At 31.2% G+C, this 18,272-nt stretch overlaps 2 protein-coding genes across 3 annotated transcripts; both read right to left on the reverse strand.

The window, feature by feature from the left end:
- Positions 1 to 197: 197 nt before the first annotated feature.
- Positions 198 to 10,274, reverse strand: LOC131842687 (uncharacterized). Of its 2 annotated transcripts, none has more exons than XM_059191264.1 (5): positions 10,120 to 10,274; positions 3,903 to 4,202; positions 2,158 to 2,311; positions 1,324 to 1,561; positions 198 to 646 (listed from the first exon to the last, which is right to left on the reverse strand). In XM_059191264.1, exons 1-5 carry the CDS (start codon positions 10,231 to 10,233, stop codon positions 529 to 531), a joined length of 924 nt encoding a protein of 307 aa, XP_059047247.1. In that variant the 5' UTR covers positions 10,234 to 10,274; the 3' UTR covers positions 198 to 528. The 2 variants fall into 2 exon arrangements, with proteins under 2 accessions (XP_059047247.1, XP_059047246.1); XM_059191263.1 differs by having other exon boundaries at positions 198 to 661.
- Positions 10,275 to 13,601: 3,327 nt separating this feature from the next.
- LOC131842655 (uncharacterized) lies at positions 13,602 to 18,089 on the reverse strand. Its single transcript, XM_059191224.1, has 3 exons — positions 17,997 to 18,089; positions 15,294 to 15,429; positions 13,602 to 14,914 (listed from the first exon to the last, which is right to left on the reverse strand). The coding sequence occupies exons 1-3, from the start codon at positions 18,087 to 18,089 to the stop codon at positions 13,602 to 13,604; spliced, it is 1,542 nt and encodes a 513-aa protein (XP_059047207.1).
- Between the last annotated feature and the right edge of the window lie 183 nt (positions 18,090 to 18,272).

Raw genomic sequence — 18,272 nt, forward strand, 5'->3', positions numbered from 1 at the left:
AGGTTAACTTTTGCTTCAACTGCCTCATCACGCACAGCGATTCTGTGATCCTCTTTATGTTCAATTATTAGTACGATTATTATTATTGAAAAATATATTTGTATCATGAACTTTCATAAAATGATATACAATGAAATGATTTTAAGTAACGAGCAGGAGATTTTGGACCATCTTTTATGATGTCCTACATGATATGTTACATTAATTAAATATATCATACCTGTACAGTACAATGTAATTGTGCATATTGACATTATTTACTTTCACATTATCAGTGTAATATTTGTCATCCGCAGATTTACTACCATTATAGGCCGTGAGACAAACTCAACTTAAATGTGTTTGTTTTCATTGGCTTCATTTAGAGCTTCTTCCACTATGGAATTGTTAGTATTATAAAATTTGTCATCTGTTTAATATTCGTGATATATAAGAATTTTATTATTATTAATATCTTCAAGAATATCAAATGGTTATCATTCAGTATATCAACAGCAATGAAAAATTACGTCTCTTTTTCTTTGATTCTCACTTGGAGCGCGGCTTTACAAGTCTTGAAGCTGGCGGTGCGAATTTAGTGAAGCCTTGCTGATCGAATACCGGGAGCAGATCTCGGACCCTAGCAGAAACCGTTCCGCCAGTCACTCTGGAAATAAACGGACTTCTATATGTTAGTTATAATATACGAAATAAGAATAACGCAAATACAATTGTTGCGGGTTCGATTCTCGTAGGATATTAACATTTATATGATTGTTTGTATTGGTATGTTTATATGTATTCTATGTATATTATATTATTTCTATGTATGGGTATTAAACAATATATAGAGATACATAGAGGTCGTGGGTTCGATTCCTCGCACGGTACAAACATTTGTATTCATGAGTATGGTTGTTTGTATCGTTCTGGGTGTTTTCTATGTATAATATGTATTTATTTACAAAAAAAAGTATTCATGTATTTATATCAGTTGTCTAGTACCCATAAAACGAGCTTTGCTTAGCTTGGGACTAGATGGCGTTGTCTCAATTGTTAAATGTAATTAGTTTTTAGGAAATGTCTAAGTTATCTGATGGTAAAACTAAAAGATAAGAACATTGTCATTAGATACAAGGTAAAATAGAATCATCTCAATAGATTTTTCTAATTCAATAGAACTAGAAACCAGAGTTCATAGATTCAAGGAATGAAATTAGTCAACGCAAAGAAAATGTGGATATTGTTGTTTAAGTAGATAACATAGTGATAGCTACCCAAGAAAATAACACTAAAGTTATTTATTTTAAAGACCATTTTACCATAATCGAAGGTAATAGCTACCTGCTTGGTTTTATAAGTTTAGCAGCTTGAGCCGGAGTTGCCAATTCCGTAGGGAAATACGTGGCACCATAGAAATCAAGGCCATTCTGAAGCAGAATGTTTGCTTCCTCTATATTGGCGAGAGTGACTCGGATGACGCTGGTTGCCTCTTTGGGGACCATGCTGCTGACCAGTTCTCCATCGATGGTTGTTAGTGCTCGTGGCGGAGTCTTTTCCACTGGTTTAGGAGTCGATGTACCTGGAGTCGGACAGATTTATTGTTTAATTTATTTAGACGTCATGTCTTGGATATGATTTTTAAAAACAACTAAAATAATTGACTTTATTCGTGCATGCTGTTTTCTAAAATTTGTAATGATGAAGTATGCATACAAAATAGGTCATAAGATTATATAACGTTTTATTACATCAGTGATTTAAGGATCATTTCGAAATACAGTTCATTATCCAGTAAAAATCATAAGCTTGCCTAGAAGAGATAGCTTTATAACGATAAGGCTGCCTATATACATAAAACAGTGTTAGAAAATGTTTTACAACAATAAAGTTTGAGCGAGGAGAACTTTACTGTTGTAAAGTTTTAATAGTTTATGATTTCCTGTAAACATTGTGTGATTTTAGTTTATTTGCTGTAATACAGGCATCGTATTTAATTTAACATATATCACATGCACATTCGGTTATGTACCTGGAGATGTGAGTGTTTGTTAGGAGAAAAAAAAAATATCATTTCATTTCATACTGCTGACTATTCTGTTAACGGCAACGCTTGTATGAAGCGGCGGTTACCGCTTACCACTAGCTTAGACATCATTATAATTACATAAAAATTACCATCTCTTGGCGATCCAGAGAAGTGAAGGCGTACGACCTCGACCACAGACGCGTACTTGTACAGAGCATGGCGTACATCTTCCTCTGGCACCTCGTCGGGCACATCGTACACGTAGATCGTGAACGTCTTCTGTGGCCGGCATGGTATTGCGATCTGCAATTAGTATTGTATTATCTGTAGCGGCGTTGATTCGTGGGAATTTGGGAGATGTCATGCATCTGCCATTCCGAAAAAGAATGAAAATTCTTTATTGATCTCCTCACAGAAAAAAATCAAATATATAGATTATTGTGTGTAGATGGATGCGGAAGGCAGAACATCGCACATGGTGGAGAGCATTGGGAAAGGCCTAAATCCAACAGTGGATAAATACGGACTGAAATGATGATTATGCATAAATATATATAAACATACAACAATGAGCAAGACAAAGTCGCTAATAGAGAATTTCTTCCAGAATATAGAATAATAGAATAAAGAGAAGCGATTTGAATCTGGTCGAGGTGTAACAATGATAAACAATGATAATATAGTGAGGTGTGATTTTAAAATGCTGATGTGTAGACTGTATGCCAATCTTGAATGGCCATTAAAGTATCTTCCAAAAAATGTTAAAGAACTGCTTGAAAGCGCATTTGTTAAAACATAAATTATTGTAATAATTTTAAAGTATTCTAAAGATACCTTTGATTATGTCTTTCGATTTCATTATATAATTCTAAATAATTATAAGCACCGTGTATAATTGGACTATAAATTATAAAGCTCCAGAACTACATTTGAATAAACCACTTATTCTTAAGTGGAACGAATGGGATTTTGTTTTTTGAATAATTTTGTTTCTGTAATTGAGCAATATGAATTTATCCAATAAACTAAAATACAGTTATATAGTCATATGTTCAGAATCAGTAAGAAAGTGTTAAGAAGAGCAGATAAAGAGAGATATCGAGAGAGAGGCTGACGATTTTGATGAAATGATATTAGAAGATGCAGACAATGATAAAATAAAAAATAATAATAACAGATTGCGTATATTATGATGTCAAATTTAGCAGAAAGTGTTAAAAAGAGCAGATAAAGACAGAGACAGAGAGAGAGAGAGAGAGAGAGAGAGAGAACGACAATTTTGATGAAATGATATTAGAAGATGCAGAAAATGATAAAATAAAAAATAATAATAACCAAATGCGAACATTATGATGGTAGATTTAGCAATAAAGTGTTAAAAAGAGCAGATAAAGACAGCTACAGAGAGAGAGAGAGAGAGAGCGAGCGACAATTTTGATGAAATGATATTGAAAGGTGCAGACTATGATAAAAATAAATAATAATAGAATGCGAAAATCATAATGTCCGATTCAGCAAAGAAATTGTTAAAAAGAGCAGATAAAGACAGAGATAGAGAGAGAGAGCGACAATTTTGATGAAATGATATTAGAAGATGCAGACAATGATAAAATAAAAAATAATAATAGAATGCGAAAATCATAATGTCCGATTCAGCAAAGTAATTGTTAAAAAGAGCAGATAAAGACAGCGACAGAGAGAGAGAGGGAGATCGACAATTTTGATGAAATTATATTGAAAGATGAAAACAATAATAAAATAAAAAAATACTTATTAAGAATGATACTTGCAATACTTCTGACTACTCCAATTGAGATTACAGCGAAGATATAGAAATGATATTTTGGAAAATATAGCATAAATATAATTTGACCGTTGAAATTATCCCAATTACCTTCCTATAAAACCTGGAGCCAGTGACTTTATGGAAACCTTTCTTGAAGACCATCTGGTAATCGTCCACGCTGGAGAATTTGAATAGAATTCCAGTCGCTGTCTTGGTTAACGAGAAGCAACCTTTGAATTCCATCTTCTCGCAGATGGTGGAAGCCTTCTCCATGCTGAGCCCATGAGAGGGAGTGAGAAGGAAAGCGCCTTTGGTGAGAAAATGTTCAGAATCCGATATATCGGACTCGCTCTCTCCGCCCTTCATCAGAGTATGAATCTGCTCCTTCCACATGTAAGAATCTGACATCTGCCGGCAAAAAATTACTAACTATAGTAACTATTATTACATAGTATAAAACAAAGTCGCTGTCGCTGTCTGTCTGTCTCTATGTATGCTTAATTCTTTAAAACTACGCAACGTAAGATTTTGAAGCACTTTTTTTAACAGATTCAAGAGGATGTATAATACATGTACACCCGTGCGAAACCTTTTAAATAATTGTATTATTACTTTACATTTTTAAGTTTAAGTACAAACCACCAAAGTCAAATAGAAATAATATTGAATAGCTAGTAAGTACTATATATATAAAATTCTCGTGTCGCAGTGTTAGTTGCCATACTTCTCCGAAACGGCTTTACTCATATTGATGAAATTTTATATGTATACTACTCACTCATTCCAATTTTTTGTTTATTTTTTTGCCAATTATATTTTTTTGTTCGTCTTTAAAAAAGTCGTACAAACCAAAATATTAACTTTTATGTAAGAAACAGATTTAGTAGAAAAGATTAAAAAGATCAACTTTTTATTTTTTTCTATTAAATCTCTAGTCGGTACTGGGAGATATGTGAAAAAATATTAAAACAGCAAACTGGTCTATCTGATTCAAAATGTTGATGAATGAATGAAATGATTTTTAATCTGAATTCATCCAAAGTCATTTGTGATTTTTTTTATACTACTATGGCAAACAAGCATACGGCCCATCTGATGGTAAATGGTTACCGTAGCTGAAGCACCAGGGGTGTCACGTGCGCGTTCCGAAACCTTAATATACCTTTCTTGAAAAACCCCATGCTGTAGTCTCGTGAGAAAACCTCGGCAGGAAGTTCATTCCACAATGTAAGTGTACGCGGGAGGAAGCTCCTCTGAAACCGCACTGTCCATGACCACTTAGGTTCCAGCGTGTGGAAATGAATTTTAAAGGCAATTAAACGAATATAATATACATATATCCCATCAAAAACATAAATGTGAAATGATAGCCGAGTTTAATATTATGATATATGCCTTGATTGTTGACTTCTACGACAAAAGAGATGAGATCTAAATAGGTGCTAAGTTCAATGGTCTGTCCTGAAATGTATTTATAATAATATAAAATATCATTTCTTCTTATAACTTAGGATAATATACTGTAGCCTAAGGTCTAACTTGGCCAGTTCTCATATACCAATTATTACTTTCGATTGCTAGTTACTACTAATATTAAAATAGGAACCGACAAGTAACATGTTTAGAACTTGCGAAGGCTACAGTATATTTCGTATATATATATATATATATATAAATTTCGTTAAATTTCAATATATATTGAAAAAAACAGCGACAAGAAGCTAGTATTTTATGTAAAATTAATATAACATGACTACTCAATAGAGTCAGAGCTTACTTAAAGCTTATTATGAATACAATGGGATGAGTGTATTTCCTATAATGATGCCGTTTCGGTTGATCAATCGAAGGGCGCGTTGAGATGTCATTGCGTATAAGTCTGTATTGTTTAAAACTTCCTGCTGTCCAAATATAACTCCTAAACCTTACAACATCAGTCATAAGGTTCATTATCCTTTATTTGTTTAATAGCTGTGTTGCAATTGATAATTATTTTGTCTCATCTGTGCGTATATGTGAGTAAAATTGCGTGGGATCTTATCTATTTAATAGGATGATTTAAAAAATTAAATAAAATATATAACGTGTTGTATTACGATGCATAAGCTATATTACTGTAAAATTCCATCATAATCCGTTAAGTAGCTTTTGCGTGAAAGAGTAACAAACATCCATACTTACAAACTTTAATAAGAATTAAGCTGATAACCCCCGTAATGATGTTCCCCTTTTGTGTTTTACTACTCTATTTTTTTGTTTCTTTCATCATCATCATCATTATCATATTTACATAGTATAAAATAAAGTCGCTGTCGCTGTCTGTCCCTATGTATGCTTAAATCTTTAAAACTACGCAACGGATTTTGAAGCGGTTTTTTTAAATAGATAAAGTGATTTAAGAGGAAGTTTTATATATATAATACATGTACACCCGTGCGACGCCGGGGCGAGTAGCTAGTATAGTATAAAATAAAGTCACTGTAGCTGTCCCTCCGTCCGTATGTATGCTTAAATCTTTAAAACTACGCAACGGATTTTGAAGCGGTTTCTTTTAACAGATAAAGTGATTCAAGAGGAAGGTTTATATGTATGTTCATGTACACCCGTGCGACGCCGGGGCGAGTAGCTAGTATAGTATAAAATAAAGTCGCTGTCGCTGTCCCTCCGTCCGTATGTATGCTTAAATCTTTAAAACTACGCAACGGATTTTGAAGCGGTTTCTTTTAACAGATAAAGTGATTCAAGAGGAAGGTTTATATGTATGTTCATGTACACCCAGGCGAAGCCGGGGCCAGTAGCTAGTATAGTATAAAATAAAGTCGCTGTCGCTGTCTGTCCGTCCCTATGTATGCTTAAATCTTTAAAACTACGCAACGGATTTTGAAGCGATTTCTTTTAATAGACAAAGTGATTCAAGAGGAAGGTTTATATGTATAATACATGTACACCCAGGCGATAGCGATCACCCAGGCGATAGCGGCAGGCGACACCCAATAAAAAAAAATAAAACACCCAGGCGAAGCCGGGGCCAATAGCTAGTAAATAATACAGTATAATAATTGAAACTTCCGTCTTCACAGCGTGTTAAACTAAATATATGGTATACAATTGGTTTTAGACTAGGTGGGCGTTTAAGATCAATATAAAATTGCCATCAATTGTGACTCCTTGTTTTTACCACGCCATAAACCCATATAAGGACAGGCAGTCACTCTGATTAATTGTATAATGATGGTACAATGATTCGAAGGCCACTTTATTACCAATTCCGTTGTTTTTCTAAACTTTATTAGTCTATAGTCTGCCACAGATAATGATATGTTTCAAATTGGTTTTAACCGAGTAATGTTTTTTAGTTGTAATAGCAAAATAGGTTATTTTATGTGATTAGACATAGATATTATTGAGAACAAGCTGTATCCGCGACATCGTTTGCGTGGAATTTAAGTTTATTTTTCTAAAATAAAAGGAGCCTAAGTTACTACTTATTACATCAGCTACCTGCAAAAAAAAGTCCCGTCAAAATCGGTCCAGCCATTTAAGAGATTATCCGGAACAAACAGACAAAGAGATAAAAATTATAAAAAAAATATTTTGCTGTATGTACTGTATGTACTTATATTCAGATGCATTTAGTAAAACACGGTTATTTCTATATTACAAACAGACACTCCAATTTTAAGTTTTCTGCCTTGTCGTTTTCAGCTGCTTTGACAGCCTCGGTGGTCTAGTGGTTTAGCACACTGCTTACTATCCGATGGTCGTGGGTTCGATTCCTCGCACGGTACAAACATTTGTAATCATGAGTATGATTGTTTGTATCGGTCTGGGTGTTTTCTATATATAATATGTTTATATAAAAAAAAATGTATCCATGTATTTATATCGGTTGTCTAGTACCCTGTAGATGGCGCTGAGTGAATTGTCCTGAAATATTATTATTATATTATTATTATTATTTATATATATAGACACGCGGGAAAAATTGTTGGGGAACTTGATATGACACGACGAACTTATCTATACATTAAATAAAATTGGACTGTCTGTTTGTAATATTGAAATAACCGTTACCTACTACATAAAATCACTATTAAAAATAGGGGTTGATGGTAAAAGGCTGAAAATGTAGGGTTGTATATACATTTTTAAATTAAAATATTTCGTACATATATTAAAAAAAAAACCAGGAATGAGTTGGTGGTTATCATTTAGAGAGAAAATTGTTTATTTTGAAAAATATATGTACATATTCAGTAGGTCTAAGAAAGATCTACTGACCTATGTAGAATCTATAAATACAAAATCTCATAGGCATCGGTGAAGCCGTTTCGCAGGAGTATTGTAACAAACAGTGTGACATGATAACTTTGATGTAACAATATGCAGAAGCGTAAACAATAGTAATTGAAAAATTAAATATCAAAAATATTCAGTTGAAATTACTATTAATTACTAGAACACTCATTACTAGAGACCGGATTATATGCAACATAAAAAGCTTATTATATGCATGCAAATATGCATGAAAAATGCTTGAAATATGCAAGAAAATTGGCAGAATATACAAAATTAAATGATAAATTTTAGGAATCCAAAAAAAAAATTAGAAAAGTATTATCTTTTATTTCAAAATCAGCATAAAATTAGTAAATTATTTTTTGATAGGGAGAGGTGCAGTAACATTATATGACATTAAAATATTTTTTTTTGTAAACGTAAGCAAGTATGAACATGAAACAATTATATGCGTAATAGGTCTGTCTCATTCATTGTATTATCGTAAATTAAAAAAAAAACACGCGCGCGGGGAGTGCCTGCGTTCCGAAATGCAGTAAAAGTCACAATTATTACTCAATAGCTCTTATACTTTGTGACTTTTATTATATTAAATTTAGTTGCATTTCGGAACGCAGGGTGAGTGAAAAATATTGTAAATGTACCGATAATATGCGTCATAACTAGATCTTAGGTAAAATATGCTATTACCTCTGAGAATAGCTAAAATATAAATATGCAAATGATATGCGAATATGCAAATGCATATAATCCGGTAGAGACCGAGATAATAAAACAAACTATAGTAATGAGTAGAGACTCATTACTATAGTTTGTTTTATTATCTCGGAGACGAATTTGACATTATCTGTGTTGTCAGTTTTGTAATTTAATACCGTAAAATATGTATGGAAACTAGATTAAAGTCTTTTTGTATTGTTTAATTTCAAAGTAATGGAAACACTAATGTACATAAATATTTTTATTTATTTATTAGGTCTACAGAACTGTATGTCTTACAGAGTACATAACTTTACACACATAAAACAAACTATACTTGGTGCCACTGAAAATCAGCTGTATGTTCACATAGAACATACATTAAAGTTGAGTGGAGCCATTTCAGTGCCTATATGGATGTAAAAAAATGATTAAAGATATTTTATGTTTATTTTTAACTTTGCCCGCGGCTTCGCTCGCTTTAATTTATACCCTTAGGGGTGGAATTTATCAAAATCCTTTCTATGGGGATGCTAAGTCATAGTAGCTTTATGCATGCAATATCTCAGCCCGATCGGTTTAAAATTAACAAAGTTTCATGCAAACATTCATCCCTTATTTTATCCCCTTGGGGGTAGAATTAATCAAAATTCTTTCTTAGCGGATGCCTACGCCATAACATCTACCTGCATGGCAAATTTCAACCCGATCCGTCCAGTGGTTTGGGCTGTGCGTTGATAGATCACTACGTCAGTCACATTTGAGTTATATATATTTAGATTATCTGCATGGTAAATTAAGTTTAATTATATACACATTTTATTTGATTTTTTTTAATTTCGTTTGTTTTTTATATTATGTGATTGTATTGTATTTTTTACATTGTTGAAAAGCACTGAATAAAATATTTTCTTTCTTTCTATTCAAGTAATACATCCTACTAGTAATTTGTAATAATAATTTGTATTCATCATCGATCAGACTTAGACGAATTGAGAAAAAACTTTTTTAAACATAATTAAAAAAATAGTAGAGCTCCAAATGTTTTGAGTTAAACTATACCTAATAATTTGTCAAACTGTATTTAATAATCAATATTATTAAATACAGCACATATATTTATCTACCGATCTATATACACCTAAAAATTAATTGACCAATAAAAAAATTTCATTTCATTACCAAAATTTTCATAAAAAAAAATATATTTTTGGAGGAAATTTTTATTCAAACATAGCGTAAATGTGGTATACATACATATATATATATATTTATATGTATGTCTGTATGTTTAAATACTCGAAAAATAAATAAAGAAATCACGTACCTGCCCTCGGCCTTTTTCGTTCTTCTTCTTGCTCGCACCCGAATTTGTATTATTCTGTTTGTCTTCTTCGGTCCTATTCTGTTCTGTGTCGGATGCTGCCCCCGCTAAGGACATGGTATTCTGACTGGCGGCTGCTCACGACCGCCGCTTTTCGTTGAGACTGATGCTAAATCACCCGTGGAGCGGCGCTCCTTGATTTTGTTGGACTAGCAGTGGCGTGGAGTGGGTTTGTAATTTTTGTGTGGGCGTTAGTTACGGTCTAATTTTTAATGGAGCTGGTAAACAGCTGATTGAAACAAATAAACATTCGAGAAAAAGTAGTAATCGTTGGTTATTAATCGTCTTATGTATTGCCTTTTTAAGGTTTAAGTTTTTGTATCTGTATACCGTAATTTTAATATCATGTCTCATTATTATAATCACAATAGAGCTTGCGAAAAAGTTCTCTTATGATTTTTATATTATTAGTTATGCATACATTTTAATCTATAAGATTTATTTTCATAAATGAGAAGAAAACGAGAAAATTATTGTAATATAAGGGGACAAATTCGATAGTTGTATTTTATGCTATTTTGACAGTACAAAAAGAAATCAAAAACTGCTACTTTATTGGAAGTGGACAATTGAAAATAAGGAGATAAAAAGAATAGAATGCAATAGAAAATCCTTTATTTAAATAAACTTAAATTTAAGCACTATTGAATAGTCATACTTATTCATTGTTAATCTACCTTATTGGGTAAGCTATCTCATCACGAGAAGAACGTACAAAAACTTGCGTGTTGCCTTTTAAAATAATTGTTGTAACTTTACATTTCTAAGTTGAAATTTGTGAATACAAACTACCAATTAGCAGTAATTCATTAGAATCAAAATAGAAGAGAACAGAACAGAAGTAGAACCAGTCTCCGTCTCCAAATGGAAATAATAAGAAAGTTTTTGCATAGTCTTTTCAGTTGAATCTTTTTAATGAAATATGTGATAGAGCTTAATATGCCCATTATTAGAATGATTTAATTTACGTTTAATTTGAAGATATTACAAAAAAAACATATTAATAGCTATTTATGTATTCATATTCTAATCCATATTTTAAATAATTATTGTGTACATCGATATATCATATCTTCACTTTTGACGGACTCGGTGGTTTAGTGGTTGAGCATGGAGCTTCACTTCCTATGATTCGATTCCACGCACGGTGGTAACATTTGTATTCATGAGTATGATTGTTTGTATCGGTCTGGGTCATTTATATGTATATTATTTATGTATATAAGTCATATATTTAAATAAATTTTTGATTATCTCTTGAATGAACAAAATGGTTCTTAATTATCTATTGTTGTCATAATATATATGTAAATTTCTCTTTTATTTATTTTTATTGGTGTATAAATGTGCCGTGTATATATATATATATATATTATGTTTATGTATTATATGTATTATAGTTGGTATATATTTATATTTATGTACGTATATTTGTAATTATTTTTAAGAAAACCTATTTACCTATGTTAATTAAAATTATAGGTTAGTCCTTTCCCGCCACTGCCCATCAACCGCTTTCTGTTCTTACCTAATAGTTAGCTGATAGAGAATGCCATATGGCATTAAGCTCGCCAAATTGTACAATCTTTAAAAGTGCAATAAAGAATAAATAAATAAAATAAATAATTATATCAGTTATCTAGTACATATAAGACAAACTCTGCTTATCTTAAAACTAAATGTCGAGTGTGTGTGTGTGAGTTGTTTAGTATTATTACGATTATATTAATATTGTAGAGATAGCATATTTTGTTATGAGGGACGTAAATCTCTGAACTACTACGCCGATAACTTTTTAGAAAGTAACTTTGAAAGATACACTATTCAGATTGTTCACAGTTTCCACTATTGCAGAGTGATAAGGATTATGTTAATATATAAAAAATACACAGAGTTACAGATGAGTACACGGACAAAACACGCGGCTATTATCTACATAGAAATTTCTACACAGAATGACGACTCTATGGTTTTTGAACTATTTTTATTGTAGCCGCTATTCTTTAAGAAATAGGCACGTTATGTCACAATAGTACATACCATCAATATACACAATTACTGTTAACAGTAGATTTATTGTTATTCACATGACAACTCGTATATTACTTCACATTTTTTCTTACATTGCTGTTTTTATTTAGCGTAGCAACATGGGCGAATTCGCGGGTAATACTTGTATATGATATTATGTATATATACATATATAAAAATAATATTATTAATGTTTAATCTATTGAAAAGAAATTCTATTTCTAGAACACTTAAACATAAATATGCCTAATAAATAAGATTAATAATCGTGAGCAATTTACACAGCGCCAACTGATCCCAAGAAAACCGGAACATGTCTTAGGGTACTAGACAACTGATATAAAAAATATTTTTTATATAATATATATTTGCCACATACCCGCTGCTCTTTAGTTTACTTATAATGATCACGGTGGTAACACGGTGGAACTCAATATTTCGTTTTATATATTATTATAGAGTTCCCAATACTTTCTCTACTCCACTCTCGCACATTACCGTTTGGTGGAAGCTGTGAAGCCTATCTGCGTTTTAGCGTTCGAATATTTTGAAACAGAAGGAGATGAAATCTATGCAAATATTATATTTACTACATCATCATAGCATATATCCTTATTATGCATATTAACAACTGCTATTTTAATATTAGCCTTGAATATTTGACAAAATACATTCTTATGAAGTCAATGGGCCGTGACAAATATGATATAACTTTTTGTTCTAGCTCACCTCCCGAGAATGGGACGCTTCACTGCTTCTTCCTAGCTACTCTCAATGTATACACATATATTGTAGCTAGACATTTTTTTTAATCAAAGAACAAAGTTGAATCCAAGTTAATACGTATTTCCCAAAATACCCATAATAATTAATAAGATAAAATCTAAATAGATACAATTAGACTTACTTTGTAGTAAGTCTAAGCATTGTTCATGAAGTTGTGCTCAACAAAATTTATAAACTTAATTTTCATAACTAAAAGTACGTAGAGTAAACAACACAAGAGATCGCCCAATTCGTCTATAATTAATTTAACATTCAGTAAGTTCTATAGACAAATAATATTAAAACAAACAATATTAATCTGTGGTATAGAACCACAGACAAATTGCAATGTGTTTAATGCATTTTTATTGACTTCATGCATGATTTAAAAAAAAAGATTATTATTCTGCATTCCTTTTTTATATTATACAAGTGCATACATTTTAAAGATTAGCATTTTGTATTCCTTTTTATATTATATATTAAAGTGTATAAATTTTTATACTCCATCCGCGGGATTTTCGAAAAAGGGATACAAAGTTTTTGATTTACGGTTTATGTTTAATATAAACCATAAATCAAAAACTTTGCAAGCAGCAAGTTGTGTCTATAAAAATATAAATATATTTTTATAGAGACAACTTGGTAACAGTGTCTGTATCATGCAAAATTATTGGTTGAACTAAACTAGAATCATCATCTGATGCAACCGTTACATTTTTAAACTCATTCTCAATATCTAGAAGAGTCTTATCTTTAGTCTCCGGCATAAATTTTAACAAAAACAGCGAACAATAACTGCATACACCGGCATATATTAAATATGTTCCATGTAAACCTATAGATTTCTTAAGATACGGAAAAGATTTGACTACTCCAGATATTGCTATTGTAAAGTACAAAGTAGTGATACCTGCTGAAAAACTGCGATATTCAAGAGAAAATATTTCACCATCTAAAGCAAACGTGAGTGGAAATATACCAACTAAAAATGTGAATAAAATCAAATGGATCAATATAATTCCTATAATTGGATGATCGAAAGGTAACATATCATTTACTTTACAGTAGGAATACAGAGCTGTGGCTAATAGAACAAATATATTTAAATTAAGAAACGTGGAGAGAATAAATCTTCTTTTACACTTCCTCATAACAAAAACTGCGATTGCATTGTAACAAAATCCCATAATGTCTGTATACACTATTTGTAGATTAATATCAGTGTCTGGACTGGTTAATGCAGTAAAAACATCTTGAATATAAATCACTATAGAATTTGAGCCACACCAATGGCCAAATGTATAAATGTGGACCATTATTAGAATTGGCATGTAGCCTTCCCTTAACTTAATTGCATTTAAATTCTTCAATAGTTTAATTTTAGTATCTGTTAAAAATCCTTTAGATGTTGTGCTTTTATGTATTCTTTTAGATATAACACTTATAATGTTTTCCAACTCATTTATTTCTTCTTTTTCCCTAAGCCAATAAAATACTCGCTTAGAGTCTTCGTATCGTCCTTTCTCAGCTAACCAGCTTGGAGATTCTGGAGTAATTACAATTATGAATAATCCGACACAAGTAATGAACATACAGACCAAAGCAGTCAGTTTCCAACTAAAATAAGACCCTGTAGTGTGAACTAGCGTAGTCGTAAGTGTCATTAGAATAATCATTATAGACGTGAATAGTGCTCGATTCTTAGGACTTGTGTATTCAGCAATTACTATAGATGGCAAAGCAGTTACCATACCCATAGAGAATCCTTGAAAAAGTTTTCCAACGAGAATCAAAGTGACATCTTGACTTAAAATTATAAACACCCAACCAATTAGAGATACTATGTTAGTAACTAGACTAGCAGGTTTTCTGCCATAATGTCCCATAATTAAGGGCAAAGATAAATTACCCGCAAATAATGTTAAACCATGCACGGAAGCTGAAAAAGAAATAAATGAAATGACATATTTTTTAAAACTATAATATAATCCACATGTCATAAGCGAATTTAATCCAACTAATGTTAATTAAGTTAAAAAAACAATTATATTTGTAAATATAGATTCATTAATACTACGATTTTACAAAATTTTAATGTAAATAATTATTATGATTTACGTAGCTTTTTAGATTATTTTATTTTTCATACTTTTTCATACTTATTAGGATTTTAACAAATACAACGATATTTTTTAAAATATTTGCACTAGTTTAGATCGAGATCGTATCTGTCTGTATTTTTTATTTGTAAAATATTTTACATTTTATTGATAACAATTTATTGATAATTTATTAGGTATTTTAAATTTAAGTTATACCAATCCAAGAAGCCGAATTATCATCTACTGGAATGCTAGAGTCATCTCGCTGCAGTTGTGGGAGTAGGCGGGCGGTATAACTAGGTACCATAAAAAGAATTGCGTTGTTGAAAGATGCGCCCAGTGTAACAAAACACTAAAAACATATAAATTTATTTGTATAAGAAAATTTAATAAACTCTGAAATTAAAATTACCTTAACATTTGATATATTTAATGTATTCAAATAGTTCATTGTTACTATGGTAAATTTTGGAGATTTTAAAGATTACGGAACAATTATATTAAGATTATTTAAAATAATTAAAATTATTTAAAATATAATATCAATCCACAAAAGAACACCCTCAGGATAACATTAACGTAGAATTAATGAAAGACTTAACCATATTGAATCACTTACTTGCTTCATAAATGGAGATATGTACATTTTCAATTTCCAAACTTGTTGACTGAACTGAATGTGAATTGGCAATGCTAGTTTTGTTTAAATTACGCCACATTTAAAGAATTATTGTATTCTCTTTACTCGAATTCAAGGTGAAGTTGCGTAAATAAAACCTTTAATATATTATTAATACGTTTATAACAACGAAGTTTTAAATTCGATTTACATGAGACGCGATATCATCACCAAAAACAATAACATTTCATTGACATTTATTTTTAAATAAATGATACATGTAAATATTAATGAAATTAAATTATGTATCGATATTCGTGATGACTTTACAGCATCTAGATAATGGTTATCAATATATTTACAACATCATTCGTGTCTGATGTACATATTTTTTGATTAGAGCAAAAACCAGAAACCAAATTTTTCACATCTAGACACGCGGTAGCATGTCAAGCCGAGTTTCAAGTAACTGGCGAGCAGCACCGTGTGTATATTTACACGAACCATTTGGAGCCACTTTTGACCCCCTCATAACTCAAAAACTCTTTCACATAAACCTGTCAAATTTGGTTCATACATTGAGACTTGCGAGATAAATATGTGTTCCAAATTTCATAAACATATCTCAAACGGTTATTTAGATATTAACGTCCAAATATCGTCATTTTTATCACTGATCAACTATAGATCAAAATTATAACCCACTTCCAGATGACCTAGGAAGTTCAAATTTGGCATACAGATAGGTAATTAGGTATATAAAGGAAAAAATCTGAAACTGGTAAATTGTTATCATTTTATTATAATTTTTCACTTTAATTGATTCTATTTCAACTTATATTGGACGAATACTAAAATTCTATGAAAACGTCGATAGCCACCAATGAATATTGATCCCTGGAAAAATAGCTCATCTTGTACTGGACGGAAAGTAATATTGTATGAAAACGTCGATAGCTACCAATTACCAGCTAGATTATTATAATACACAATGTACATTCAAAATATCAATCAAATAAAATAAATCATAAGGTATTAGGTTAGAATCAAGCGACTAGAGGCAAACTTTACAAAGCTGCCATCCATTTCATTGCACGAACTCATAAGCACAATTTCAAGATAAAAGAAGTGGAACATAATAAAAAACATACGTATACCAATAAATATATTTATTTATTCAGTATAGAAAACTATTTAACAGAATTTAAATCTTGTAACGTTAGGGGTTGAACTAAATTAGAATCATCTGCTGCAACTGTTACTTTTTTGAACTTATTCTCAATATCTAGAAGGGTCATGTCTTTAGTTTCAGGCATAAATTTCAGTAAGAAAAGTAAACAGTAACTACATATACCGGCATATACAAGATATGTGTTATGTAATCCTATAGAATTCTTTAGGAATGGGAAAGATTTTAATGATGTAGATACTGCTATTGTAAAATATAAGGTAGTGATACCTACTGAAAAACTACGGTACTCTAAAGAAAATACTTCACCATCGATAGTAATTGTAAGAGGTAATATACCAACTATAAATGAAAAAAAGAACAGATGTATTAATATGATACCCATAATTGGATAATGAAAAGGTAACAAGTCGTATACCTTACAATATAAATACAGTGCAGTAGTTAGTAGGACAAATATATGCAAAGTAAGAAACGTGCAGAGAATGAATCTTCTTTTACATGTCCTCATGACAAAAACTGCTATTATGCTATAAAAGAGCCCAAAAATATCTAGTAATAGTATCTGTATATTGATATCAGTATCGGGACTTGTTAAAGCAGAGAAAATATCTTGCATATAAACAATTGTTGAATTTGAACCACACCAATTGACAAATGTATAAACATGGACCATTATTAAAACTGGCATGTAGACTTCTCTTAACTTGATCGCATTTATATTCTTCATAAGCTTAGTTTTCTTTTGATAGAAGAATTCTTTAATGGTAATTTTTCTTTTATTTAATGTTTTAGAAGTTACACTTATAATATTTTCTAACTCATTTATTTCTTCTTCTTCTCGGAGCCATAAGAAAACTCGCTTAGAGTCTTCGTATCGTCCTTTTTCGGCTAACCAACTAGGAGATTCTGGAGTCATAATAATTATTAATAAGCCCAGAAAAGTAATCAATATGCAGAATGAAGCAGATATTTTCCAACTGAAATAAGATCCTATAGTGTGAACTGCCGTAGTCATAAGTGATATCAGAGTAAGAGTTATTGATGTAAATAATGCTCTATTCTTAGGACTTGTACATTCAGCAATTACAATCAATGGTAAAGAATTTACCATACCCATTGAGAATCCATGAAAAAGCTTGCCAATGAGAATCAGTGTGACGTTATTACTTAAAGCTATACACACCCAACCAATTAGAGCCATTGTGGTACTAACTAGACTTGCAGGTTTTCTACCATAAAGTCCCATAATAAATGGCAGACAGAAATTACCTAGAAATAAGGTAAATCCGTGCATGGAAGCTGAAAAATAAATTAAAGTTACATGAATCAAGTTTTATGTATCTATGTATTTATCGGACAATTCTTCAGGAGATATTCTGGTGTG

Source organism: Achroia grisella, unplaced genomic scaffold (assembly GCF_030625045.1).
Source record: "Achroia grisella isolate CSIRO2021 unplaced genomic scaffold, CSIRO_AGI_Agris_v1 utg241, whole genome shotgun sequence".
In the NCBI taxonomy this organism is placed as follows: domain Eukaryota; kingdom Metazoa; phylum Arthropoda; class Insecta; order Lepidoptera; family Pyralidae; genus Achroia; species Achroia grisella.

Bases quoted from the DNA above. Each gene is read 5' to 3' on its own strand.
- LOC131842687 (XM_059191263.1), bottom strand. From the start codon at position 10,233: ATGTCCTTAGCGGGGGCAGCATCCGACACAGAACAGAATAGGACCGAA. The intron at 4,203-10,119 runs GTACGTGATTTC...TTTTGCCGGCAG, and splicing joins ACGAAAAAGGCCGAGGGCAG to ATGTCAGATTCTTACATGTG. The intron at 1,562-2,157 runs GTAATTTTTATG...GTCCGACTCCAG, and splicing joins CTCTGGATCGCCAAGAGATG to GTACATCGACTCCTAAACCA.
- LOC131842655 (XM_059191224.1), bottom strand. From the start codon at position 18,089: ATGGCTCTAATTGGTTGGGTGTGTATAGCTTTAAGTAATAACGTCACA. The intron at 15,430-17,996 runs GTAAATTCTTTA...ATATGTTTTTAG, and splicing joins ATGGATTCTCAATGGGTATG to TGTTTTGTTACACTGGGCGC. The intron at 14,915-15,293 runs GTATAACTTAAA...TTTCTTTTTCAG, and splicing joins TAATTCGGCTTCTTGGATTG to CTTCCGTGCATGGTTTAACA.